The sequence below is a fragment of the Mycetomoellerius zeteki genome, unplaced genomic scaffold, assembly GCF_001594055.1.
Source record: "Mycetomoellerius zeteki isolate Tzet28-1 unplaced genomic scaffold, Tzet1.0 scaffold145, whole genome shotgun sequence".
NCBI lineage: Eukaryota > Metazoa > Arthropoda > Insecta > Hymenoptera > Formicidae > Mycetomoellerius > Mycetomoellerius zeteki.
This window is the reverse complement of record NW_017256393.1, coordinates 1,119,802-1,147,457: the sequence shown is the minus strand read 5'-3', so window position 1 is coordinate 1,147,457 and position 27,656 is coordinate 1,119,802. Positions and strand designations below refer to the sequence as shown.

Below are 27,656 nucleotides of genomic sequence, written 5' to 3'. Positions count from 1 at the left end.
CGTGCTTACCGAGCGATTGAATATGATTGGTTGGATCTATAAGTAACAACCAATTATGTTCATTTGCTTGGCGAGCAGGTTAGCCGCTTTGTCAACTTGAACGCGCCCAATGGCTGCGTTCAGCAGAGAAAGCAGCTTTGCAACTGTTGTAAAATTCTTCAATACGATTGGTTCTTGCTTTTGGTTCCTTACAGATCTAAACGTATAAACCAATCATATTGAAGAATTTTACAACAGTTGCAAAGCTGCTTTCTCTGCTGAACGCAGCCATTGAAATGCAATAGTCCGGATCTACAATAGGTGTTTTAAGCTTTAAGCCGTAAGAAATTGACCAATTACAATCGAATTCGAGGAGAATAATTGACTATGATTCGTCCATTTCTTATAGCTTAAGGCTTAAAACCCTATTGTAGATCCGGGGTAAGACGTACCGTTAGAAACAGCCAATTAGAATTATTGCGGGGTCTACAATAGAAGTCGTAGCGGTCGTAGGGTCATAAGTCTTAGGCTGCGGTCCACTTGACGCTACAAACGCTTCGAAGCATTCTTTGATTAGTCAATTCGTAAAATTCTTTGTTCTGATTGGTCGCTCAAACACTTTAAAGCGTTTGTAGCGTCAAGTGGACCGCAGCCGTAGACCCCGCATTAAAACACCTATTGTAGATCCGGACTTATGCATTTCATGTGCGACAAGGCTTCATTTATACTAGCCATAAACTCTTAAGCCTGATGCACAATTGAAAAACACAGCAAAAAAACAGAGATTGCCAATCAACGTCAAGCTAGCTCAACTCTGATTGGACTGCAACGCTTGCGACGCTGCACTGCGATCAATGTAGAACCAGCTTTAGGGCTTTTGCGCACAATAGGACAAATATTAGGAACAAGAATAAATATTAAGATTTCAACCTATCAGATACCAGTTACACTAGAACACAAGATTTCTGATAGGTTGAAATCTCAATATTTATTCCTATTCCTAATATACCTCCATTGTGCGCAGGGCCTTATATTATATGTAGAACGCACCCAAAACCTCAAAAGTGGCAATCCTAGGTGTCACTACTATCATGAGATTCCTGAGGAAGAGATATTATAATTTATGATTTTTCCGCGTGTAAAGTGTGATAAAGTACAACGTTTGACATTGACATCGTGACGGAATTTTACGTTTTTGTACAAATCAATTGCTATCGTAATCGTCCAGCTGCCAACATACGTATTATTCCAGCCTATTGTTTTCTCAACGTTTTTTAATTTTATTACCGTATTTGCACTTTCTACATATATTTCATTGAATGGATTCGAAATTTTATGACGGATATTTGTAACATTTAATTTGTATGCATTATTTATTTTTGTGAATTTATCCTTGTAGTGATTAAATTTTAGTCAATAATTTATGTAATTTCCTCCCTTTTTTTTTAGGTTAGACCATTTCTTTACAAATGGCGGATAAGGCTATGATGAAGGTATTTCTTTGTACATTGGGATCATTTTTATGTTTCTTTGCATATTCTTCAACTTATATCCTGTATTTACAGCAAATTGCGGAGCAAAAGCTTAAGGCCTTTTCCATTGGTACAATGGGTAAAAGGCCATTAAGTAAAAAAGAATTGGAAGAGCAACGTAAGAAGGAGCAGGAACAAGCTGCAGCTCAGGTGAATAGTATCGTACACAATCACCTTTTCTGTTTTTGTCGGATGTTTTATATGTGTATTTTGTACAGGCATTTGAAGAATTTGTAGCGACATTTCAAGAAACACCCAGTAAAACAACTAATAAGATTTGGGTAAAGGCAGGAACATACGATGCAGGAAAAAGACGTAAGTATGGAATTATAATGTGTTTTAAGTACTTTGTTATGTAAATTATAAATTTATTCTTTTCATAGAGGAGGATACAAGAGAAAAAGGAAAGCTTTATAAACCACAGTCAAAAATCTCAGAACTTGTTGATAATAGATCATCGGCTGAACAAGCTCAAGAATATGCAAGGTTACTTGGAACAAACGAACGAAAGCTAGATAGGCTAGGCAAGAAAAAGAAAGAAGGTGAAAAAAAGAAGAGCAATCTTGAATTATTCAAAGAGGAGTTAAAGATGATTCAAGAGGAACGTGAAGAGAGGCACAAGTATAAGGGTGTGGTGAAAACTGTAATATCTACACAATCTGAAGATCCAATGATGGCTGCTTTAAAATGTGTAGAAGGTAATACATATATGTATTATATACATGTACATATACTTGAGTGTATATCGTATAATATATTGATTAAATTACTTTATAATTTGATATTATGTAATCGATTTAATTACTGTTTAATTATTATTGGTTTTAAAAAGATATGGCAGTATATTTTTATTACAATAGTATTTAAATCTGTAGTATACTTACAACTTCAGTAGGTAGTAGATCCTCATTTCCGGATCCGCGAAAGGCTAATCTGCATAACTTCATTGATGATCCCCGTCTCTTAGCCCTGATATATGAGGGTAACCATTATCCTTCCAATATCTTTTTCCTCTTATCACCTTTATCTGTCTCATAAATACGGGATATGCTGAAGGATTTTTGTTTTACAGATGGTTCATTTGACAATGGTGATCCAAATACCACGAACTTATATTTAGGAAATTTAAATCCAAAGGTAAACTCTATTATTTTATCACTGTAATAACAATTTGTACACAACATTATCACTATTATACAGAAACCGATGCATCGCAATGCACAATTGATAAAAATCTTTTTCCTTTTATCTTTTTAGATCACTGAACAGCAATTAATGGAAATATTCGGCAAATATGGTCCTTTAGCTAGTATAAAAATAATGTGGCCACGTAGTGATGAAGAAAAAGCCAGACAAAGAAATTGTGGTTTTGTTGCATTCATGAGTCGTAAAGATGGAGAGAGAGCATTGAAAAATCTTAATGGTGAGAAGATAGCGAGGATATTTTTAAAAAATAAAATATTATATAAACATGTATTTGTGCGTGCATGCAAGTCTGCGCGCGCGCAGAGTGCTCTATTTTATTTTAAACAATCAGTTTTCTCGGAAATTATTATAGTGAAAATTCACAAAAAAATATTTCAGATCAAAGTGGAACGGCTTCGAAGGGGAATATCACAGTATTCCTACTTTAGTACTTTTATATGCAAAATAATTAGAGAAATAATATATGAAAAAATTATATTGCTCCATTTAAAAAAGTGAAGATGATCATATTTTTTTAATGCTTCCATCTAAAAAGGACACAACGTGGCTAAAATATATCCCTCTTGAAACCGTTGCACTTTCATCCGAAACTTTTTTTGTATTTTCAATAATTTTGAAGAAAATTAACCGTTTCAAATAAAATAGTATTTTAATAAATATACATATAAAGACACCCTGTGATTGTGTGTATGCGTGCGTGCATGCGTATTTTATATTTTTATACATATATATATATATATATGCATAGTCTAGGTATTTAACTTACTTATTTAAATTATTTTTAACATATTTATTATATTTGAACTATTATAATTTGCAATCGATTTACATAATGATGGTTCTAAAAACATATTCTTTCAATATGTGATCTAGGTCGTGATATAATGCAATATGAAATGAAGTTAGGCTGGGGGAAAAGCGTACCAATTCCGCCTTATCCTATCTATATTCCACCTGCTTTAATGGAAATCACGCAGCCACCACCTCCATCTGGTCTTCCATTTAATGCTCAGCCACACCGACGCGACAGACATAAGGTACACAAAATAAAACATTTGAAGAGCGCAATTAATAAATTGTTCAACTATATATCTAAACAATTTCGTTTTTTTTTTATTTAATATTAATACCCACGCGAAATTAATAATTTAATACCCTCGCGAATAATCATGTTGTGAATACTTATTAATCATTTGTATATTTTTCTTACATGTGTTGATCATTATAGCATATAATTCTAATTATAAAAAGACATCTTTTGCTATAGAAAGAGCGTTTAGGGAGTCATGAACATTCAATCATACGTATTCTATTGAATAAAACTTGGCTAAACTATTTATATTTTTCGTTTAATCATTAATTCAGCATTTTTAGATTAAATTAATTTTATTATTACTCTCAGTAGTATATATTATATATATATATTTAGTAAATAGATTTTATACATATACATAAGTGTTTAAATAAAATATGAAAGAGAAGATAATCATGTAAAAAACATAAGAATACACATTTGTTTTCTGTGTGATTGATATTTCAAAATGATTAATATTACATTGTCATAAAAACTCTTTTATTAATTTAACACTGGAATGGTATAACCATTTTTGAAACATAATCTCAGATACCACGTATCCGCAACCTCCAGAGCGCAGACCCGCAAGAAAAGGAAAACTTTGAAAAGGTAAAATTATACCTGTATGAACCATTCGACATTTTTAATAACTTAAATTAGATATTTAATCCTAGATATTTAAATCAAATCTTTCATTCATACACCTGCATCCACATATACATTACACACACATACACACACACACACACACACACACACACACGAGGCAGTCATGTTTTTACTGACTAAAATTGGTAAGTTTTTTGCGAGGTACAAGCATTTTATATATTTATCTAAAAATGTTATTGATTAAAAGTAAAAAAAAACAAGGATTTATTTTTAACTTATAACTCATATAAGATGAATAATCCTCATTAATCATGTAAAATAATAATTCAAATTATATTTACAAATTGCGTTGTGATAATTTATTGGTAACCGTTTTTGGGATACCTTTGGGTTCCTTTTGGCATTTGGATTGGAACGTCCTGTCATCTATCATTGTTGCACTATGATCTGGACTATAAGGTTTTGCAGAATGCTGTTGTCAAAGTCGTTATACCAACAGAAAGGTATTTGTTGATTTTAATATATAATGACAGATCTTGTAAGTATGTAATTATGAAGAATATTTAGACTTCTGTTGTGAATAAAATAATTTGTGTCAATGGGCATTGACACAAAAAATACATATGCATACTTAATTGAGTTGCGTTATAGGAATTTAGTCATGTTAATACATAGAATGGTGGAATTTGTAATTCGAGAAGGACCAATGTTTGAAGCAATGATTATGAACAGAGAATTGAATAATCCAATGTTCAGGTATATATCTTATTATATATAATACATACATCTTTATCTATATGCAACTAAACTAACAGAAACCTTTTCATTAATTACAACAACTCCAATATGTAAAATTATTCAACTAAAATATATGAGGGGCTGAGAGCTAACGCAGGATGTAAGTTGCTAAATTCTATATTTGAACACTGTGGTTGTAAGTAACCTTTGGTATTATATAATTTTTAAATCATTTAACATTATAAATATTTTATTCACTATTTAGTTAGTCAGATATGATTACCGTTAGCTATGTTTATCAAGTGATATGTTATTAACATTGAGAATGACCAATATAGATTGAAATGTTTGTTTAGAATTATATGTAACTTCAAATATAGAATTTAACAACTTACATCCAACATTGGGTCTCAGCTCCTAATACATTTTAATTGAATAAAGAAACATTTTCAATTTTAGATTTCTATTTGAAAATTATTCTCCTGCACACACTTATTACCGCTGGAAACTATACTCCATTCTACAAGGAGATGTGCAAAAAGAATGGCACACAGAAGATTTTAGAATGTTTAAAGGTGGAAGTGTATGGAGACCACCACCGATTAATCCTTGGACGCAGGGTATGCCAGATGAATTGATAGAAATGGAAGAAAGGCAAGAACCCAGAAGAGGTAGTCTCTCGAACAGGTAACGACAAAAAATAGTAAGAGATTATTTATCAAGATAAGATGTCCCAAGATAATTAAGCCACATTATCTTTGTGAAAAGATATACTAAAAGGTAACTACGTATACTTTGTGAAAAATGTATGTTAATTGTTTGAAAAATATTTTTTCACAGTCAGCGAGATCGCTTAGAAGATTTATTGCGAAACATATCACCTGAAAGAATAAAAGTTGCAGAAGCAATGGTGTTTTGTATAGAACATGCAGAAGCAGCAGAGGAGATTTGTGATTGTATTTCAGAATCATTATCAATACTACAAACTCCTGTAAATAAAAAAATTGCAAGATTGTATTTGATATCTGACATATTACATAACTGCGGAGTCAAAGTGACCAATGCCACTATTTATAGGAAGGCGTAAGTGAGAGATATATATATATATATATATATAATTCAGTCCGCTCTACCTGCTCATGATAGGTGATGCAGAAATTTACAGACACCCTGTGTACATATGTACACATGCTTATCTTTATTTTTCTTTATTTAAAAGAAAAAATACACATCAAAATAAAGGATGCATAATATTGCATATGATATTAATTTCATACTCATTTATTTTACAGATTTGAGACGCGTCTTTTGGATATTTTTAACGAAGTTCATCAAGCATACAAACAGTTTGACAGTAGATTAAAGACAGAAGGATTCAAAGTCCGCGTTATGCGAATGTTCAGAGCATGGGAAGATTGGGCAGTGTATCCACGAGATTTTCTGGTTAAGTTACAGAATACTTTCCTGGGACTTGTTTTGGTAAATTTTTATTTTACAGTAATGATATTCTATGAATTTTTTAGATTTTGTGATATAATACATATAATACTCCAATTTCTTTTTTAGATGGACGAACCTGAACCTGAGAACGATGAAGACATTGATGGTGCACCATTGTCTGATGTTGATGGCGATGGTACTGAAGATTTGGACGGAGTACCGCTTGATGGTGCAGCCTTATTAAAAGGTGCCATGAAACATGGTCTCACATCTCAGACTTCAAATTACGACGATATTGACGGAGTGCCCAGTAAATATGCGTTCCTAAACACATTCATATAATTTTATATATTAATAAATAACGATGTACAAACATGTGTGCGCACGCGCGTGCGCGCACACATAACATACATACATGTATATTTGTCGCAGTGGATGAAGATATCGATGGTGTCCCAATGGATGATGACGATAGCGCAAACACACGAAATAAGGATGACGAAAAAAAATCGGCAATGCCAGCTGGATTTGTTCCTTCACGATGGGAAACCGTTGATCCTGATCAGGTTTCAGAATATTTTTTTCTCAGTAAAATTAAATTGATATCTTCTCGTTCATACCGTGTTGACACAATTTTTTCATCAGGTCGAGGCACAGGCAATGACTACCAGTAAATGGGAAGAATTAGGTCAAAACGAAGATTCTAATTCTCAAGATACTAGTATGGATTCCAGGTAAAACTTTTATAATATCAATTGCTGATAATGTATTTTTGTAGTACATTTACACTAAAATGTATTTGTAAAAATTATTTAACACAGTGGGAGAGATTATAATGAAGAAAGGCGAAACAGATTACGTGAGATTGAGGTAAAAATCATGCAGTATCAAGATGAATTAGAAAGTGGTAGAAGGACTTTAAAGTCTGGTATGACGATACAGGCACAAGTAGAGCATTATAGGAAGAAACTTATAAGAAAGGTAGAAAACACATAATTTTACTCATTCCGATATAACAATTATATTACATACACATGTACATAATGTATACATTTCTATAGAGTGAAAGGGAATTGAAGGACGTAAAAAGTGAAGAACGAGATGATGAAAAACGAAGAGAGAAGAAACGAAGCCGAAGTACGACACCGGAATCTCCTAGTCACAGTTACAGAGATCGAAGGCGGTCGTCAAGCCCGTCGGCAAAAGTTACAAGATATAGGTAAAAACTTGGGTGGTATTCATAATCCATTCTTATTTTAAGACCGTGTTAAATAATATCTTCAGATGCTAATACAGCTCTCTGATCGGCTCATGACGTCTTAAGACTGTACTTAAAACGATCTCAAATATAAGAGTCGACTATGAATGATACCGACCTATCTGTATATCTTTGTGCAATATTTGGTGTTTAACGATACTTCAAATTAATATTATTCAATCTAGAGTGCTATGACGCAATTTTTAACTGATATTCTTATATAATCTGTATGTAACTTAGAAAGCATACTGTTTAATTTTTCATACATTATGTTGTGTGAAGTAATTACGCGTTGTCATTTATTTGTACTCGTAATATATATTTTTAGATCACGCAGTAGATCGCCGCGCTGCAAACGCAGATCAAGATCTCCGTATAAAAAACGCGTACCAGTTACCCCGTCCCCTCCTCGTATTCGACGTACGCCATCGCCTTCCTTTTCTTCAGGCAGAGGATCACGCAGATCGCCCGCTAATGAGCGGTGTGATAGGAAAAGACGTAGATCACCATCTTTGTCACCCCCACCGCCTCCACGTACTTCCTCTAAACATAGAGCTTGTAGTCCGCCTTCCCCTTCTCCACGTAAACACAGACATAAGCATAAATATTGAACCATGATACGCCGTTGCACGAATTACCTTTTCCGCAGGATGCTATTTTTTAAACATTTTTTAGATCTCACATTTATTATTTTACGATATGTCACATTCGTAGATGTACGTTAATGTGAGACTGAAAATATGAAGATTAAGATTTCGACGATTCGAATTCTTCTCGATATGACTAGTTCGCCTATATTTTCAGAAAATGTAAGTTAAATTTCTCATTGCTTTATTATCTCTAAGTAAAATTATTTTTTCTATAAAATATATTTTGTGCTGAATAACAAAAAACAGTTAAACAGTCATAACAGCACGCATTACATGGAATTGTAAGACAGCATGATATAACGTAGGAAATATTTTATTGATTATTGAAACTCACATGCATCGCATGTGATGGGAACGCAGGGCAGGTTTATTATTTTTTAAATATACACTTTGAAGACGAAGAGAGAATGTATATATTAATTACAGAATAAAGATAGAAAATGGTCTTCTTTAAGTTTATGCAAAAAATATGACTTCTTTATCTAATAGAAATGAGAATATTTCAAAATTGAATAAAATAATCTTATATGTATTTAAAAAAATTGTTTTCTTGCATCATGAACGTTTCGAATAAACCATTTTATATAAAACAACATTTATCATATCACTTGTTACAATTACGTCCTTTAACCTTTTTACAAGATAGAAATATATTAATTACATATACTTTGCACTTTATTATATTGCCACAATTTACTTATCATATTTGATTTTAAATAAGTTTTGTAATATATTTTATAAAGCATACCTGTATCCTTTAACCAATTCAATTTGAACGTATGCTAAATCAGTCATCTTTGTATATAAAAGTTTAATGTCTTTAATAAAAATGATACGTATATATTAATTGAGCTTTAATAAAGTTAAGGCATTTCAAATCCTAACATTCTTATTATAACAAACAAAAATGAAAACAATTAAGTTAAAGATAAATTAAAGATAAAGAAAGAGGAAGAATAAATTATAATTTTTCTATAAATATGATATTAATTACTAAGTATGTATATATATATATAATATATATATATATATGATTATCATATTTTAATATTTTAAAACTGTGGATCTTATACATCGCACATTTACGATATAAATATAATATCGAGAAAACAGTAGCGATGTGTCAGAAGAAGAAAAAACAAATATGTCTATCAAAGTTATTTTGCAAAAACATACATTCTAAAAACTGTAAAACTCTTTATCAATCTGGTATTCTTCAGAATTATTTTCTTTGTACATGATTGTATCATCTATATTTGATGTATTACTAAAATCATAAGCTTTTTCTCCACCTTTAGGTTGTTTATTATCCACTTGCCTAATCTCTCTCCTTGTCTGTTGAATGGATCTTTTCGTTTGAGGTTCCACACTTGAGCCCTTTAACTCTTTAACACCTGTTTATAAAAAGTAATAATTTCGCAAAAATAGAAAGATATATTTATAAATCTATATTTTTTTATTACATACGTTTAAAAAGATGTTAAGAAGGATTAAGATAAAGATCCTCCATGCTCATTTTAATTATGTCTCACATGTAAAATTTAAATTATTTGTAACTGGGAAATGGTAATATTTAATCTGATGAAAATGACTACAACAAAGTAGTTTATAGAATCATATACTAATTTCTCTATTATATATTTAACAAAAAATTATGTATATTGATCATACTATTAATTAAAATAAAAAAGAATATTAAAATTAATAATTTATTATTTACGTTTCCAATTTGGCATCTTATCATGTTCCTCTTCCACCACCTCTTCCTCCTCTTCTTCCTCTTCCTCTTCCTCCTCTTCTTCATCCTCCTCCTCATCCGCGTCTTCTTCTACTTCTTCAACTTCACTATCTGGTGGGGTAGGTAATTTTCCATATTTTGCGTCCAATTTAGCTATTAATTCCGAATCGTCAACATTTTCGATTTCCTCGTCATCTTCTTCAACTTCTTCTTCCTCTTCTTCATCTTCTTCATATTCTTGTTCAGCTTTATCTTTCATCTGTTCTCCATCGTCCTCTTCTACCCCAGAAACATGTTCACCTTCTGATGTTTCTAATTCATAATCTTCTTCCTCTTCTTCTTCTTCCTCCGATGATATCTTAGATTGACCATGTCTAACATTCGTTTCTACAATTAAGAATATAAATAAACAAATCTGTTGTACAATTTATCAACAAAAAATATAAGAAAATACATATGACGAAAAATGATATATCATTGACACTGCACCTTCTTTAGTTGTGCTTCGAGCTGGAAATTTTTCTTTTACTTGTGTTACTTCATCTTGTGGAATCGGTTTCGTTAAGTCGGTTAAAGAAATATTTTCTTCTTGCTTAGGTGTTTTATTTTCAATTTTCTCAATTGACTTAATTACTTGCTTAAGGTGAGGAGGTGAAATCATTGTTTCACTTCTTGATAGATCAGGTACGTTGGTTATATCATGTGGAGAACGAAAGGTACCAATATCAACTAAAAAATTGAATCATTCAGTGTGTTACATATTATTAACACATACAAGAAAAACATAATTATTTATTGATTCTAAATTTGTTTTTTTAAATATGTCAAATATGTCTTAATTGAATTATGATCAATTATAATAAATCCATCTACATAAATTACTTACCTGCAAAATTTCATTTTAATCTTTTTAATTATAATAATATAATATAATTATTTTAATATTTACATCTGATATTGATTCACATTTAATATATGTTACATTAATAATTTTTTTATGTACCATATAACTACAACTATACAAAATATACTGACATAAGATAATATGTAAAGAAAATTAAATTTACCGTTATTCCATCGTCTAACAAGAACAAAATGCGCAGCAACAACAAGTGCAACACCAACTCCAAACTCCCCAGCCACTGCAACCACCATATTATTTCTGATTGCTACCTTTTTTATTATAAGAAAATACCATGATTAATATAAAGCAAATATATTTTAATTTAATATTTTGTTCTACAGTGCTGATGCTCATATTATTTATTATTTGATTATATTATATGTTATATAAATTTAATGAGATAAAAGAAGAGCATGGAGGATCAAATATATCTATATTTATTTATGTAATTATCCGAGGATGTTGCTGATATACATTTTGTTATAAACTATGACTTACCACTAGTAGGTTCTTCAACTTCTTCCTCTTCGAGTTCACTATCTGCATCATCTAAATTTTCTTCTTCAACTTCTTCACCTTCTATCTGATAAAAAGGCATCAATGACAAAATATCGTTAATATAAATAAAATAATTGATGTTGAAAGAGATAATCCTAGAGAAATGGTTATAAATGAAATGATGTATATATATATATATATACATATATATATATAAATAATATATAACAATATGTATATACCTCTTCCAGAGGTTCAGCACTGTTATCATCGATTTCATTAACGCCAGGTATACTTGGGAATTCCTCAGGTACATCATCATTCTTCTCTTCTGCAGAGTTATCAGCTGTACTAAATTCATCAAGTTCCATATCAATCATAATATTGTTTTCCTCTACATCTTCGTTCTCATTTGTCTCGTCAACTTCTTCTAATATGCCAGCAGCGTCAAATTCTTGTTGCGCATCATCATCAACTTCTGAAGATATTATTTTAATAAAAAAATATGCTTGGAATTTTTATAATGTATCGCAATTCACGTACCATCTGATGTATCTTCAACTTCTACGTTATTCTTTTCTGCTCTCTCTTCTTTTTGCTCGTCCTCTTCTTCTTGCCATTTTTCTTCTTCCTCTATCTCTTCCTTATCTTCTTCTTCTTCATCATCGTCGTCGTCGTCATCGTCGTCGTCGTCTTCTTCCTCTTCATCTTGTGTTTCTTCTTCGCCAATTTCTTCCATATCTTGTTCTATACTTCCATCATCTTCTTCTTCTTCCTCAACTTTTGTCAACTTTTTTTCATCATGATCCACTTCCTTTTCTTCTTCCTCCTCTTCCTCTTCCTCCTCCTCCCCCTCTTTCCCCTCCTCTTCCTCCTCTTCCTCTTCCTCCTCCTCTTCTTCCTCTGCTTCTTCGTTAATTTCTTGCTTTTCTTCTAGCTCGCCATGATTGGATGGCGAATCATCTACCCAGCCTTCAAATATACTTGCCCAACGTGACGATGCTACCGGCGTATCAACTTAAAAATTATAAAATATAAAGATGCAATTTTAGCATAAATTTCTTCTTACGTTTAGTTAAGATTATTGCACTGTGTCGAAATATTTTATTCTTTTATTTACCATCTGTAGTTCCTCTATGTTCGAAGATTATTATACCAATTAATCCTGCAAGAACAGCCAATAAAATAAAAAATATAATTCGAGCACACCAATGTCCGCCTGTGCTGCTTTCTTTATAAATGTGAATGGTGACGTTTTCGGCAGAAGTATCAATTGGGCTGATCAAAGTAGGTGGTGGGGTACCAGTATCTTCATCATCTAAATATAATTTAAAAAATGTTTGAGTTATTAAAAAACAATTTATTTCTGATGTACATGAACTTAATGGATAACAAATCACAAGACACGAGGAAATAGAGTAAAATTATTTTTAAACATTAAGAGGAGGAGAATAAAGGAAGGGGGAAAGAAAAGAAGATATATATATATATATATAGCTCTTTCAATATCGAGTTTAAAGTGAACATATGAAATAAAATCTTGAGAATTAAAATCACATATACATGCAATAAATAGTTATTATTTCAATTAATAATTAATTTTCTTAATGAAAGTATAAAACTGATATCGTAATATGTATAAGAGAGATAAACAATAACGCGTATAAAAAGTAGAGCAAAATTCAAAAATAGTTTAACAAGAAATGCTTTTGAACTGGATAATACAGTTTAATCTATTTTTGAAAGCTAAAGGGTATGTTGGCTCGGAAGCTACTAAAATCCACATTTTCTAATTCGAATGGCTTTGCCAAATTTTCTTGGGTTAATCAAAACTTTATACGCATCTAATGAGAATGATATTGATAAATAATCTAATTACGTCAACTAAACAATATGATTGTACCCATTATTAATATTATTCTGCTATGTTCCGATCTAAAAGAAATTGATTGTTATTCGGGATGAAATAGCACGAAACACTTGCAAGTTAATTATTTTAAATTGAAAGAATTTCTTAAGATGTAATTTATGGAAATTGCATGGAACGATACGCTATTTTTTAAAAACAGTATTAATCATACAACATGATTAATTGTCGATCGTTATACGATTGCGTTTTTATAAGAATAGCGAGCTATTGCAATAAATATATCGACCATTACTATCGTTACAAGTCATATTGAAGGTGATGATTATGAAATAAATAAAAATCGAAATAAAAAATGTGCGCATATGATCGGGGCCAGTGGCTGTCAATGGCCGTCAGTGGCTACTAGTCGCTGACATCCGCAGTGCGCGGATATTTTTGGAACTTGACAGAAGATCGTAAGAATAAAACTGTATTATGCGCCCGTAATATCGTAGGTCGTTTTGTTTCAACAGCGTAACGTTCGTCTCGCAAATATATGCGCAAAATACGATGATCGTCAAGCTCGTCGGGCATGAAATCATAATCACGAAATCTCATAATGGCGCGCAAAGCGCAAAATGTAAATTCTTTAATAAGAAATAACGTAAAAAAAAAAGGGAAGAACGTAAGCGCGACGAAGTTTTGATCGATGTTTTCAAATGAAGGAAACGGGAGAAGCATACTTGAATTAAAGCAATGACGACAGGAGTGTTGGGATAAAAATAAAAGAAACAAACATCGCTAAAAATATCGTACAACTGTAGGAGTCGTGTTACGAAAGTGCCGTGTCAATTGCACTCATTTTTACCTTTCTTACGTCGTTTTTCCTTCCGTTTCCTTGGCTGCACATCGCCGGACATTTTTCGACGAGGGAACGCTTTCTCGAGTACTGCTGATCGTCGCGAAGAATTTAAATTTTCAAACGTCGATCGTTCACCGCACCACTCTACAAAAATTTGATTCGCGGATGGTAGATCGGCGCTGCCGAGCGCAAAACATCCTAATATAAATTTATTCGATATCACTAGAGTAACTAGCCCGTTGCGCATGCCAACTGCAATTTATTAGATTTGTTCGCGTGTTCCTACACTTTTTGCACTCGGAATTATCTTTGCTTCCTCTCTTTCTTCTCTTCAAACGTCCGAATATACATTTATCTCTTTTTAAGAGCAGACATTTTTGGGAATTTCTAACACAAACAAGTCTATTATTATTCCATTGTTATTGATTTATCAATAGCATCAATTGGTACAATAAAATCGAATAAATTATAGTATCGACTAAATTAATGAACTCATGGCGGGTGTAGGAATTTATATACTCTTATCAGATCTCGCTCTTTATCAAAAATTTAATTTTATAATTAAAAAGATATATTTCGCATTACATTCTTTAATTACGATACAGTTAATTCTTTTCGTTCACGAATATTGATTGTTTAATAACTTGTTGCCATATATTTTCGTAGATCGTTTAAAAAAAAAATCAAATTTGTAGAGTAGATGCAATTAATATAAAAGATATTTTTTCGATGTTATCGACTGACAATCGATGCAACCAAAAATTATTTCGAATAGCCTTTACGATTCTCAAAATTACGAAAGCAATTATTTTATACACATAAATTATTTCATTTATAGAAAAATCTTATTGAATTTTTATAAAAAATTGTATACATGTAAAATTGTTTTTCACACTTTTTTCATTCAAATAATTCCAAATTGAAAAGAAATTCTTATTTCATATATCGTTATTGTCCAATAGCATCTCAACTTTTCCAATCATTGTAAAGAATTTGAATGTATTAATTACAAAAGATCGTTACATGACTCCAAATGGATGTGTTGACGCGAACGCATAAAAATGCGTTAGTTATTGTACATAAAAGAACACGTTTAGTTTATTGCAGGAAAAACTTATGTACAATATTAAAATACACAAAAAGTGTATTACAGAACATTAGTTTTCTCTCTCTTTCATTTTAATTAAATAATGTATTATATATCCCTATAAGCAGAAATGTCCAAATTATATTACAGGGACAGTCAAAAGATATCACAATGCCTGTAGGATATTCGAATGATATATTTAGGATATTTCTGCTACGAGGGTTTAGTATATACATCATATACATACACACGTACACGTATGCGTATATGTATACATTGTATATGAATATACATGTACATAATGGTCTCTGTAGATTTAAGAGAAAACATTCTTGAGTCCACGATATCGATTTTAAGGCACAGTCTATGCTAAGATTTTCTACAAGATATAGTAGTTGGGTGAACACAACAAGAGAGATTATATAAAAATATTAAATTATTAATATAAAATTAATATAAATAATACCGTTCGTAAGTAGAATTACCACATATACCTGCATCAAATTTTTGAAAATATGCAGAATGGGACAAATTTATTGTATTCATTGCAGTTTTTGAAAATGAATTGTAACTTTGAATCTTCTATCGTATGTAACAATTTATCATGGAATTTTTTTTCAACTTTCAAGCTTTTAATAATACATAAAACATTCTATAACAGTGCTTTCTAATTACAAACGATAACATAAGCGTTCTTGTAAACTTCTTGATTATTTGATGTTACTTAATACGTAAGAAAGTTATATTCAATTTGTAAATAAAAAATGCAATGCAGAATTAATATTATCGGAAAACAAGAGAATACAAGATTAAATCCTTCCAATGAAAATTTATTGCGATTGTAACAATTTTAAATAAACAATTGACTTTAATAATCAATTATATAAACTAAGTTACATTTTCCTTCAAGTACGAGGTGTACTTGTGATATTGGCTGTGTTCAGCAGAGAAAACTGATCAATGAATGCTAAGTGATTCTTTATTGGTTCCTACAGTTAGATCCAGTGAAAAACTAAAGACAAGAACTAACCGTATTAAAGAATCACTGAACATTCACTAATGTTTTCTCTGCTAAACGCAGCCCATTAATTGGTTCGATCGTATTTTATTTTGCAGATGATACTTGTATTTCTCTATATCGTACAATAAAGAAAAGAATCGCGCGCGCGCGATATTATATAATAATAAACTAATATCATGTAAAATTGTTCGCTAATTTGCATCTAACAGTTTTACTTAACGATTTATATAATATAACGATAATATTTTCTACACTAAATAACGAAAAAATTCTATATACAAAGGCCTTGTATGGATATGTTACGTTTTCAAACTAAGTTCACACACAGTATCTTAATCTCGCTCAATATATTTAGATAATTCAACTATTTTATAAATAATTTGATTTATCTACAGATTTACTAAATTATCTTAAATCTTATAACTAGCAAATAGATAAAAAGATTAAATGGAGATTTATTTCCTACATGTGGAAAAGAGATTTCTGTACACTCTGTACACAACTAATGTTTATAAACTGTGTATAATATTTATATAATATAATTGAACGATAACTATATACCTTTGCCTTAACAATTTTCTTGTTATTGTGTGTTATTATAATTGTTCTCTACTAGAAAGTTCTCTACTGGAGGGATTATAGTCGTAATATTAGTATGGCTTGTAGAGCTATTTGACATACGAGTTTCACATCACGAAACGTATAATTTTCGATTAGTTGTTTTCACAACTCTATTTATGCATTATAAATCATTGTTATATGAATATATATATAATAAAAGTTATCTCTTTATATAGCCTCAACTAAACAGATATTTTTATATTTAATACATTTTTCTTCATGCTCTATCAGAAGATGAAGAAACGCTTTTAGGCTCATTCACAAACATACATTATGTTTTTCTTGCATTCTCTCTCTCTCTCTCTCTCTCTCTCATTTTATTTACATAATTTTAATTTATTGCAACAAAAATCAAATATTGTCAATACTTTTCAGAATTGCTCTGAAAAAATTATAGGCAACTAATCTTTTTTACATTAAGTATATGTGTGTTTTATCTTTATACTAATTAATTGCTTTACATCGAGAATGATCTGTGATTCAAAGAATTAACAATTTTTTTAAACAGTTAATTTTAACTTGATGCAAGTGTAACAAAAGTATACTGCATGACCTAATTTTTTTTTCATTAATTATAATAGAACATAATTTGCTATAAATAGCAAAATATAATTATCATCATTGTAGTTATACAATTAAAGATATAGTCTTTTAATAAATGCCGAATGTGTCACTAAGAAGTATGTAAAAAGATTTCAAATTAATTATAAATGATATATCTTAAATAGAAAATTTGTAGCTAAGATAGCTTAAAAGTTATTACGAATGCTGATTACATATTCTATCACAGAAAATTGATCAAATATTCATTCAATACATAATTATAATAGTATCGTACAATACACAAATAATATATAAAAACAAAACTTATTAACGCAGTTATTAATATAGTTAATAATTATTAACGTAGTAATATTCAGCAACAGTTTGGGAGTGCAAGATCTTTTTGTTATATTTGTTATATAATTTCTTTTCTAGTAAAAATTAACAGATCTAGCATTTTTCCGCACGTTTAACATTTTTGTTTTTAGATAAAAGTCTATATTAAAATAACTAATAGAATATAAGAGTTGATAATGAGAGATACGTATTATTGAATAAATATATATATGTAGTTTCAAACTATTTTATAAAAGAAAAGAATTTACAAAATAATAAATGCAATAAAAAATTCACTTTCGTTTAGGTTTTTATGAAAAACATTAATTTAATGAATTTAGTGCCTGCACGATCAAATGTCTTTCTCTATAATGATTCGATTAAATTTCTACAAGCAACAATACAAAAGAATTTATGCAAGCTATGCTACAGCAAAGATATGTTTGTTTAAAAGTTTTGAAACTCTACCAAATTGTAATCAATTCTATTTGTAACATTAATAAACCTTTTTATTTTTATTTTATGTATGTATTTATAATGAATTGTATTCAAAATTGATGGAATTATATGTGAAAGATAACGATAATTGTGTATTCAATTACAGTAATTTTTCTATAGTCTAGAATAATAACTATTACATAATATTACATAAACTAACGTTGAGTGTTTTATATCGGCGAGAACTCGATTTTTCAATGAATGAGATTACAAGTTGTGCAATAACACAGCCAATGTCATGTTTATGCACATACATCTTCAATATATTGAAATGAGGTGAGATAATAAATAAATAATCAATAAATAGTAGAGATTTCTGTGATGACAAGATGTTACGTTCTCTGCACAACATGGTAACAAATCAAAAGATACGTTAAATTACATTGTTAAAATTCTCTCGTATTTACCTAGTATCCAGATACGAGATTAATTAAAACGATTCGTTCTAAAAGGCAGGCATACACAAACAGAAAAAAACTGTCAACAGCGGAGTCATTAATTTATACAGAATAGAAAGATTGTACATATATTAGTATACAATCCTATGTACATATTGTACATACATATGTATATATTATGTATATAAGTATGTATGTATATACACACATATATAGCGATAAAAAAGTAGCTAGAGAATTGTACTGTTTTTTTTAATTTAAAGAAACGACCAATGTAAAAATCTCCCGTCTTTTTTCCTGTCTCTCGGAATTTTTTCTCAATTTCTAGGAACGTGCAACTTATATTTGTACATCATAGATAAATTAATGATTGCCACGCTCACTCATCGAATTACAAGATATGTCAGGGACCTCGTCCTGCAATCTTCTTGTCAATGTACATTCGCTCAGCATTCTAGTGTTGTCATAATTTCCTAATTTCCGCGATAATGTACCTGATAAATTAATACTATCTGCTGTCAGTAGACTAGTGCTGTCTAGCCTTTTATTATTTTCCATATTTTCATTAGCGTTTTTTTCCGATTTATCAGATCTTAATGTATTATTTAAACTATGATCGAATTTTCTGAGATCATTTTGGATACTCCTGATAGTATCACTTTTATTTTCGTATCCTCGCAACAAGTTATTTTCATTCTCATACCTACGATTAATGGAGTCAGAATCAAGACGCTTTCTCAATGTTTCATCGTATCTTTGACTCTCGACCATTTTTCTAGAGAATCCCGTATCATAGTGTTCCGTCTCTATGGATCGTTGATTTATACCGTCCGACTCGAACATTCGCTTTGTAAACTGATTATCGAATCCTGCTCTACTAGCTAAGTGGAGGTAGTTGTCATCACCGATGGGAGCTTGTCTAAAAGAGTAAAATACCCAAATATTATTTCGTTAAATATTTTAAATAGCAAAAATCTAAACTACATTTGATATCTAAATTACATCTGATAAAACAATCGAGTGTATGACATACTTGCTGCCGTACTTGGTGTCTCGTGCCAGTTTTCTAAAATAGGCTCTATGTTCACGCTGCAACGCGTATGCAGCTTCTCTAAGTGCGTTTAAAGTCTTGAAACATGAAGGTACATCTTCAATAGGCGATCCACCGTCCGGAATAACACACATATCGCTAGCGCCATAAACTGCTTGGCATTCACATGCATTCATCAATGTCTCGAGACGCGGCATATTTGTAAAGATTAACGAATGTATTCTCTGCAAATCGCGATCCGGATCTAAGACCATTCGTAGTCCAGCCTCTACACCTGGCGATACTTGACTACATCCTGGTGCAACTTCAGCAACTGCCCGACAACTAGATATTGTGCAGAAACAAATACATAATTAGAATAGAAATACACATATACACATATTTCTTGATATTTACTATTATTACTCACCAAAGCCAATGGCCATTGATGTATGCACTCGGATGATACTTTTCTAAGCGATTACTGTTTGTTTGACATATTTTTGTAAGAATGTCAATCCATTCTTTTTCTTCTACACAATTACCAGCTTGAACATATAATGCTCTTTGTGGTTGAATAATTTGAAACATGTTTTTCATCTTGAAAGAATCTTCATGAAGTCTTTCCACTGCTAAAATTTCTTCTAATGGTATCTTACACAAAGGTTCTTTACCTATAAAATATATTTCATAAAATTTTGTGTTTTTCTTGTATATTTTTTCTTAAGAGAAAGAGATATTTACATCATAAAAAATTATTCACCTTTGGTTTTAGAGTATGTCAAATCATGCGTGGTAAGTCTAAAGTATCTCTGCTTAAAATTCTTGCGACCAAATCGTTTTCTGCCTTGTGCTCGTTTAATCATTACTCTATTAAAAAAATTACAATTAAAATATTATTGTATGAAGATTATATTTTAATAGAGACACACACACATACATATAAATATAAAGTTATACGATAATACAAACCTCTTGTTACAATCAGTAGTATGCATAAAGAGAAAGTATATTCTATTAGAAATAGACAAAGTTTTTAGAAATTTATATAGTCTGAATATTATAATTTTAAAGTAACACAATCTCATTTAAAGAGCATTTATTATAATTTATTAAATCCTCTTCCCCTTTCTTTGTGGTGCACGCGCACGCGCGTTTATGAATTTTTGATAAAGAGATAAGCGAGAAAGAGAAATACAATAAATATCTGTATACGTACCCTTCTTTGAGTACAACTGGTTGTTCTTGCAATATCATTGGACGCTGCTTTGTAATACCGCTACTATTACTGCTGGTCGATATTAATTCTAGAAATTGCTTTACTGCTTGTATATGTCTTTCTGTATAAAATTCTCTATAAAAACAAAAATTATGCATATAAAAACGAAAACAGATTGTTGTATTTATCTCTAAATCTTGGCTTTTTTATATATAAAGTATTTATCACAACCTTACCTATATACACATTCCATGTATTCTTCTTTGCATACACTGCCTGCGCCTCCTCTGCAAGATACTAAATTCCCAAGACTTTGAATCGTCTTAGATATTAATGTTAATGTCCTATTGGTCTGAGAATCCTATAATAACATATAAGATAAATTTACAACTATTACATTAAAATATATAAAATATTCTCTTATAATCATTTCAGCAGTTATTTACAATTTGTTCAGTAGTGATATCAAATAATCTTGGACCCAATATTGCAGGAGCAAAAAATCGTAAAAAGATAAATCCACTTATCACCGAATATCTCACTTCCTTGTTTTTTGGAAAGTGAGTTGCAGCGAGCTCTCTCAAACACCAGAACATTTCACACATTAAAGGCGGACATCTTACTCCCGATGTTGTTATTGCCATAAATACTCTTTCAACATATTCCTATAAAAAAAGATAGCAATATATCATTCAATCTGAAAAAATGCTCGCGCGCGCGCGTGTACGTGACAAGTATTTATGATTCAATACCTTTAAATTCGTTAAATTCGTCTCTATTGTATTGCCATCCTTTACCCGAGTTGGGTCTATTTCACATGGTTTTTTTTCAAGAAAGACTTGTTCCATCGCAGGTCTAAGAGTACTGTGCAAATAATGAAGACCTGCTAATCTCATGCCCTCGTCCATCATCTTGCTCACTAAGGTATTACCGCGAAAAATGGTCGTTGGGTCACTTAAATAGTCATTAAATAAAAAATTATATATAATTACAATATACAATTATAAATATTGACTAACAATTGATATTTTTATAAATCTAAATTAAAATAACATAATTAGTTGACTTACGTCAATTTAGAAATCTCATGACTAGCAAGTGCTCGCATTACAGATACCAACTGTCCATGATGCACCAATACTCGGACTAATGGTTGTGCAGCTTCCATTTTACTAGCTACAATTTCACCCAATATGTAAACAGCCGATGACGTTATCGGCTGAACATTGACGCTTTGTAATAATAGACTTTTCAATCTATCATACATTTCAGACGAGAAAACGTGATCGGCTACATAGTGAATCTTCAAACGTAAAGATCCCAAACCTGGTAACGTACCAGGTGGTGTTGAATTACTTGAAATTTTACTTGGACGATGTTTTGCTGCTCTAGGTTGTAAAAAATACCTGTATAAAATCAAATAATGTAATTTATTCAGATTGTCGTGCAAATTCATGATCTCTACAAAATGATAACATAAGCATATATACCATGCGGTTGTTGTACTAGTTGGTTGTTTTTGTAATCCTTTCAACGTTACACGGATCTCGCCAAGAAACACCGGTTGCTCTCCCATACCAGGAGATGCATGCCACAAACCAACAACTACTTCTCCAACTTCAGCTCCTTCAATAGAATAATGGGAGACATCTTTGTCTCTGGTCTCGGTTAACTCTGGCTGTAATATAAAAGAAAGCAATTTCATGTACTCTGTATGTACGTATAATACATATATACAAAGAGAATAAGCTGAAAAGATAATATATTTTCTTACCTCAAATACAAATGTTTCATTAAAACGTGGAGATGCTGTTTTCTTTTTAACTTTTGTGCGTTTTGATATTTGTTTACCATTACTATAAATGACTGTAACAGTTGCAAAGGGATCACAGCTACCATTTTTAATGGTTAATTCACTACATTCTATTATTCTGCAATACATATAATTAAATATTATTGAATATTCTAGATTCTAGTTTTTTATATACGAGATAGTTGCGCACATATATACAATATATACTATTTGGTCACTACTCACCTTACTGTAAGTTTAGGCTGAGCGTGTTCAACTTGAGGTTGCAAAGCAAGTTCTAAATGAGCCTTGCCTTGAACCTCAGAGTCAGCATCGACTGGTTTCAGAGGAAACCAATGCTCTTTGTTATGATATGTAGCTAAATCTTCTCTTTTTATTGCTACTTTTCCCAAAATTTTATCTTGTTTTAAATGTCTATCTCTATCATATACATAAATACCAAGGTAACGAAATTTTCTGGGCACTTCAAATTGAAATTCCTCTCCAAAAAACGGGCTGTACAAAAAGCACAAAAAACATTTATTCCGAAATTATTTTAATTTATGGATTATATCACAAGATAAAACAAATTTTAGCAGACTTACTTGAGAGTTCTTTCCATAGTTGTCGTTCTGAATATTTCCTCTTGATCCAGCGATAAGGTGCAGTAAACATCTCGTGTACCTGGAGATCCATGACTTCGACTTTGAAGGTTCTTTGCTTCTCCTGTGGAAAGTATCGGTAGCTTAATTGCTTGAGAAATAATTCGAAGATATTCGAATTACATCTTAATCGTAGTTTGAATAAATTCGAAAAAGCGAATCCGATCACTTGCACATTGTATTAGTGCTTATTAAATACTGCTATACATAAAATTGGCAAAATTAAATGTAAAATGTAATATAAATATTTAAAATGATTAAATACTTAAAAATGATGTCACATTATTTAAGATACATGTATTACTTTAAAATTAAAGTTAATTATATTATGCCACTGTATTTAGATACTTTATATAAAGCATTCTTTAATCCAGTGTAGTGCAAGTGATCGAATTCACCATAAGATAAAAAGAGATTATTGCATTTAAACACACATGTCATTGTAAGTTTTCTCTCTTATCATTTCATCTAATAATTTCACACCGAAGAAAAGTATTGATGAATTATAGTAAATTCGAATATGCATTGATACACATTAAAGCCATTGTACACAAATTTTAAAAACGTATGTTTAATATAAATATAGAAACGAGTTAATTCACGAAATCTTCAATACACTTTATTGTGTTATTAGATAAAATATATATTTTATGTTTTCAAATATTTGCTTCACATTTACACTCTGATTAAATCAATGTACAACGGCTTTGATATGCATCAATGCGCGCTAGTGCGAACAACCGAATCGCTATTAGAAAAATATATTGTTTACATTATCACACATTGCACATAGAATAAAAAAAAAATGTCATGCAAAGTAACTTGAATACTAAATTATCAAGTAATTGATTTCCAATAATTATTATGTAATAAACTGCACTTTTATATTTTCATCCACATATATTTTCAATAACAATTTTTCGAAATTTCTTGTCTCGTTTAGACATTTCCAAGACAAGCTCCTGATTTTATTTTAAACTTTTCAAATGCCATTATAAGCATACTCGTATTAATGTCGTTCATTATTTATTAAATAATTTCTCGAATGCAACTGAAACTACTGAAGGAGTCGCATCGTAATTTCGGTAATTCATAGAAAGTCACGGAGGATTAACGAGAAAGACTGGAAAAAAAAAGAAGCTGATACATTACTAACAAGGGAAGTTTCATAACTGTCAGGAATCGATTTGATTCTCCATGAAATATGTTGTTAAATACGAAAATCTAAGAGATACGTATTTTTTTATACGTACGCTAACTCATGTTTAAGGGATGAAACACCCCTTTGAAAAAAAATGATATTTCTATTTCGAGCCGAATATCGTCGGAAGTATAAAAAATACAAAAAAATTTTTTAAATAAAAGTTGTATGGTTTCAAGAGTACTTCAAAATGTTGTGAAGAAAAAAAATTCTAAATTGTTAACAAAAAAAATTTTTTTTAATTTTTTTTCTTCACAACATTAAAGTACTCTTGAAATCGTACAACTTTTGTTCAAAAAATTTTTTTTATATTCGGCTCGAAATAGAAATACCGTTTTTTTTTTTCAAAGGGGTGTAACATGAGTTAGGTATAAAAAAATACGGATTTCTTAAATTTTCGTGTTTAACAACAAATTTCATGAAGAATCAAATCGGCTCCGGACAGTTGTGAAACTTCCCTTATAAGTACTAGCTGCTTCTCCACAGCTCGACGACAATTCGAGTCATTCATAGGAACGCACGTCGCGTATGTCGTGGGAGCGAAAGCAAGACGAGACTTAACATCCGATCGAAGACTGACGTCGAAAATTTCGGTAAGTACGTCTTTTCACGATCGCACAATCTTCTCGCCGTACGATCGGCATACACAGCAGTTACGCACGCATGCACGCACGCGCATACACACACATACACACACATACACACACACGCACACATGCGCGCGCGCGCGCGTAGGAGGACAACGACGCGTGGGAGTTGAGAATGTACGCGTCGATTGCCAGCGAATTTCGCGTGAAAATCAGACGTCGTCCTCGATCGATTCGTAGATAGGCCCGATACGCATCGTCGGCCGGCGTTCGTTGCCCATTTCGAGCCTCTCCTCGAAGAGAAGGTGGATACGGCCGTGGGAGTCGAATTAGGTGACATCCCGAACGCGCGCGGCGGCGAGGAAAACGGTTCGCGATCGCGGCCACATCCACGGAGATATCGCCGTGGCCGACAACACGCGTCGTACTTTACGCTCGTAAATCACTCGTGGTAACGCCGCACGCCTATCCTCCTACCGATTTTGATCCTTAGCCTCTCTTCAACGCGGACTAGGCGCGTCTTCTCGGCCATGTTACCTCCATGACACTACTGAGTGACTACACGAACGAAACGCAAGCGGTTCGTTCATTCTGTGAATGGGTCTAAGTCAGGGCCGTAACGCCAGATCCCGGCGCCCCCACCCTAGCCCTACCCGCTGCCTAGCCTGTGCTGGCCTGTGCTCCTTCCTCGATACGCTACATCTGACTGGATCTGACTATCCGACTTCGCATCCCCTCCCCTCCCGTTATCACGCGATGCCATTATGGCCATTACTTCCTTCTTACGTCCGTTCTTGTCGAGCTTACGGAGTCGCGCGTCTGTGCTCGCGCTTTACAAATACATGAAAAAGAGACCGCGTGTGGACTGTGAAGGAGACGTGCGGAAACACGAGGTGGCTTTAAGGCTCTCGCGACTTATCGCGCTTACATACGTTGTTCATTTCGTCGTTACTACGTACGCTGCTTCATTCGCGAACGTAGAATTCGTTCGCGAGTACTTATCGAATTTTATAATTACGCCGTATTGCTCAGGAATATTTATATACATGTTGCGGAAATATTATTGATGTAACCCGCTTCAGGACAATCGACATTCACCCGAATACGCATATTTTACTACGTGAATGGAATCGATAATCTGCAACTATGAATGCAGGTAATATATACGCGACGCGACGATTATTGCAAAACCTGTTTTTTTTTTATTACGAGAGGATATTAATAATGTACGATAATACCGATGTAATGATAGATTATTCTTATTCTCGTCACTCAATATAAATCGCTTGCAGGTGGTGACGTATTATACCATAGTTTTTGTTTTCGGTATCGTAAGATGATGTAAGATATATTTCTATTATTAGCGAACAATACGAGTTAAAGTTAACAATTAATCTTAGCGGTTATGATTAGCAGTTATGACCGACAGTATCGCTTTAATTAACTATTAAAATTAAAATGTAACAATATGGAAAGCTAAATTCTTGATCCAAAAGTTGGATTAAATTTATAAATCTCTACCGGAATAAATTTTTATCGGAACTATTAACTATTAAAATTAAAATGTAACAATAATATGGAAAGCTAAATTCTTGATCCGAAAGTTGGATTAAATTTATAAATCTACCGGAATAAATTTTTATCGGAATCAAAATGAAATATGCCCCAAATGGTACAAATAAAATATATGTTCTACTCTTTTTCCGAAAGAATCATTTTTTTCAACTGTATATGTATTCCCTTCCTACGCGAAACAAAAAAAACCGTGTCACAGTTGAAATTGCATAATTTTTACCACATTACATATATTTAATTGTATATTATTCAATAATAATCAACTGTATTGCGCTCTAATTTTTAATAATAATTTAATAAACTACTACAGTTCTTAGGAACGAAAGGATTAATTTTTTGGTTCTTCGAATTTTATTTACAAGAATATTTAATTTTATCTTTCCTTTCCTCCTCTCTCGTTGCTGTTTTTCCATATTATTTATATTAGGTCGCTTATATAGTGAAATTATATAATATGATAGAGAAATATACATTTGTTGCCAATTTAACGCATCCGTTTATTTTTTCGTGTAACAATTCGTCAATGGATCAATCGCGTGCATCATGGTACGATAACTACTCGTTACGAGGTTGGCTTGTACCGGGTGACTAACACATAAAAGCGCGCGCGTCACGCTCTTCGCCGTTCGCGATGTAAGCACATGACATATATGAGCGCAGGATTAAACCCACTGCTCATACGAGCATTCGTCTCTCTCTCTCTCTCTCTTTCTTCTCCCCCTTTCTCTCTTTATCTTAAGTGCGCACT

The 27,656-nt window shown here is 31.7% G+C and overlaps 3 protein-coding genes across 7 annotated transcripts; 1 reads left to right on the top strand and 2 right to left on the bottom strand.

The window, feature by feature from the left end:
- The first annotated feature begins 1,044 nt into the window (after positions 1-1,044).
- Positions 1,045-8,914, top strand: LOC108732098 (U2 snRNP-associated SURP motif-containing protein). Of its 4 annotated transcripts, none has more exons than XM_018462738.1 (21): positions 1,045-1,132; positions 1,429-1,472; positions 1,545-1,661; positions 1,730-1,826; positions 1,895-2,209; positions 2,404-2,493; positions 2,584-2,648; positions 2,769-2,934; positions 3,591-3,754; positions 4,342-4,401; positions 4,861-4,904; positions 5,053-5,157; positions 5,599-5,826; positions 5,980-6,222; positions 6,432-6,618; positions 6,706-6,889; positions 7,012-7,145; positions 7,225-7,313; positions 7,401-7,560; positions 7,641-7,798; positions 8,166-8,914. In XM_018462738.1, exons 2-21 carry the CDS (start codon positions 1,449-1,451, stop codon positions 8,446-8,448), a joined length of 2,913 nt encoding a protein of 970 aa, XP_018318240.1. In that variant the 5' UTR covers positions 1,045-1,132; positions 1,429-1,448; the 3' UTR covers positions 8,449-8,914. The 4 variants fall into 4 exon arrangements, with proteins under 4 accessions (XP_018318240.1, XP_018318237.1, XP_018318241.1 ...); XM_018462735.1 differs by having other exon boundaries at positions 1,045-1,215; XM_018462736.1 differs by lacking the exon at positions 1,045-1,132 and adding an exon at positions 1,319-1,341.
- Positions 8,915-9,551: 637 nt separating this feature from the next.
- On the bottom strand, positions 9,552-14,556 carry LOC108731938 (glutamic acid-rich protein). The gene is made up of 9 exons (XM_018462501.1): positions 14,345-14,556; positions 12,748-12,945; positions 12,171-12,644; positions 11,870-12,105; positions 11,628-11,712; positions 11,293-11,367; positions 10,715-10,954; positions 10,208-10,612; positions 9,552-9,881 (listed from the first exon to the last, which is right to left on the bottom strand). Exons 1-9 carry the CDS (start codon positions 14,394-14,396, stop codon positions 9,667-9,669), a joined length of 1,980 nt encoding a protein of 659 aa, XP_018318003.1. The 5' UTR covers positions 14,397-14,556; the 3' UTR covers positions 9,552-9,666.
- A 4,574-nt stretch (positions 14,557-19,130) lies between these two features.
- On the bottom strand, positions 19,131-25,901 carry RasGAP1 (Ras GTPase activating protein 1). 2 transcript variants are annotated; one of them, XM_018462505.1, is made up of 15 exons: positions 25,811-25,901; positions 23,489-23,609; positions 23,130-23,399; positions 22,866-23,022; positions 22,582-22,769; positions 22,162-22,497; positions 21,844-22,045; positions 21,538-21,756; positions 21,328-21,452; positions 21,092-21,226; positions 20,845-20,886; positions 20,636-20,742; positions 20,303-20,546; positions 19,876-20,217; positions 19,131-19,761 (listed from the first exon to the last, which is right to left on the bottom strand). In XM_018462505.1, exons 1-15 carry the CDS (start codon positions 25,863-25,865, stop codon positions 19,206-19,208), a joined length of 3,099 nt encoding a protein of 1,032 aa, XP_018318007.1. In that variant the 5' UTR covers positions 25,866-25,901; the 3' UTR covers positions 19,131-19,205. The 2 variants fall into 2 exon arrangements, with proteins under 2 accessions (XP_018318007.1, XP_018318008.1); XM_018462506.1 differs by lacking the exon at positions 20,845-20,886.
- Positions 25,902-27,656: the final 1,755 nt, after the last annotated feature.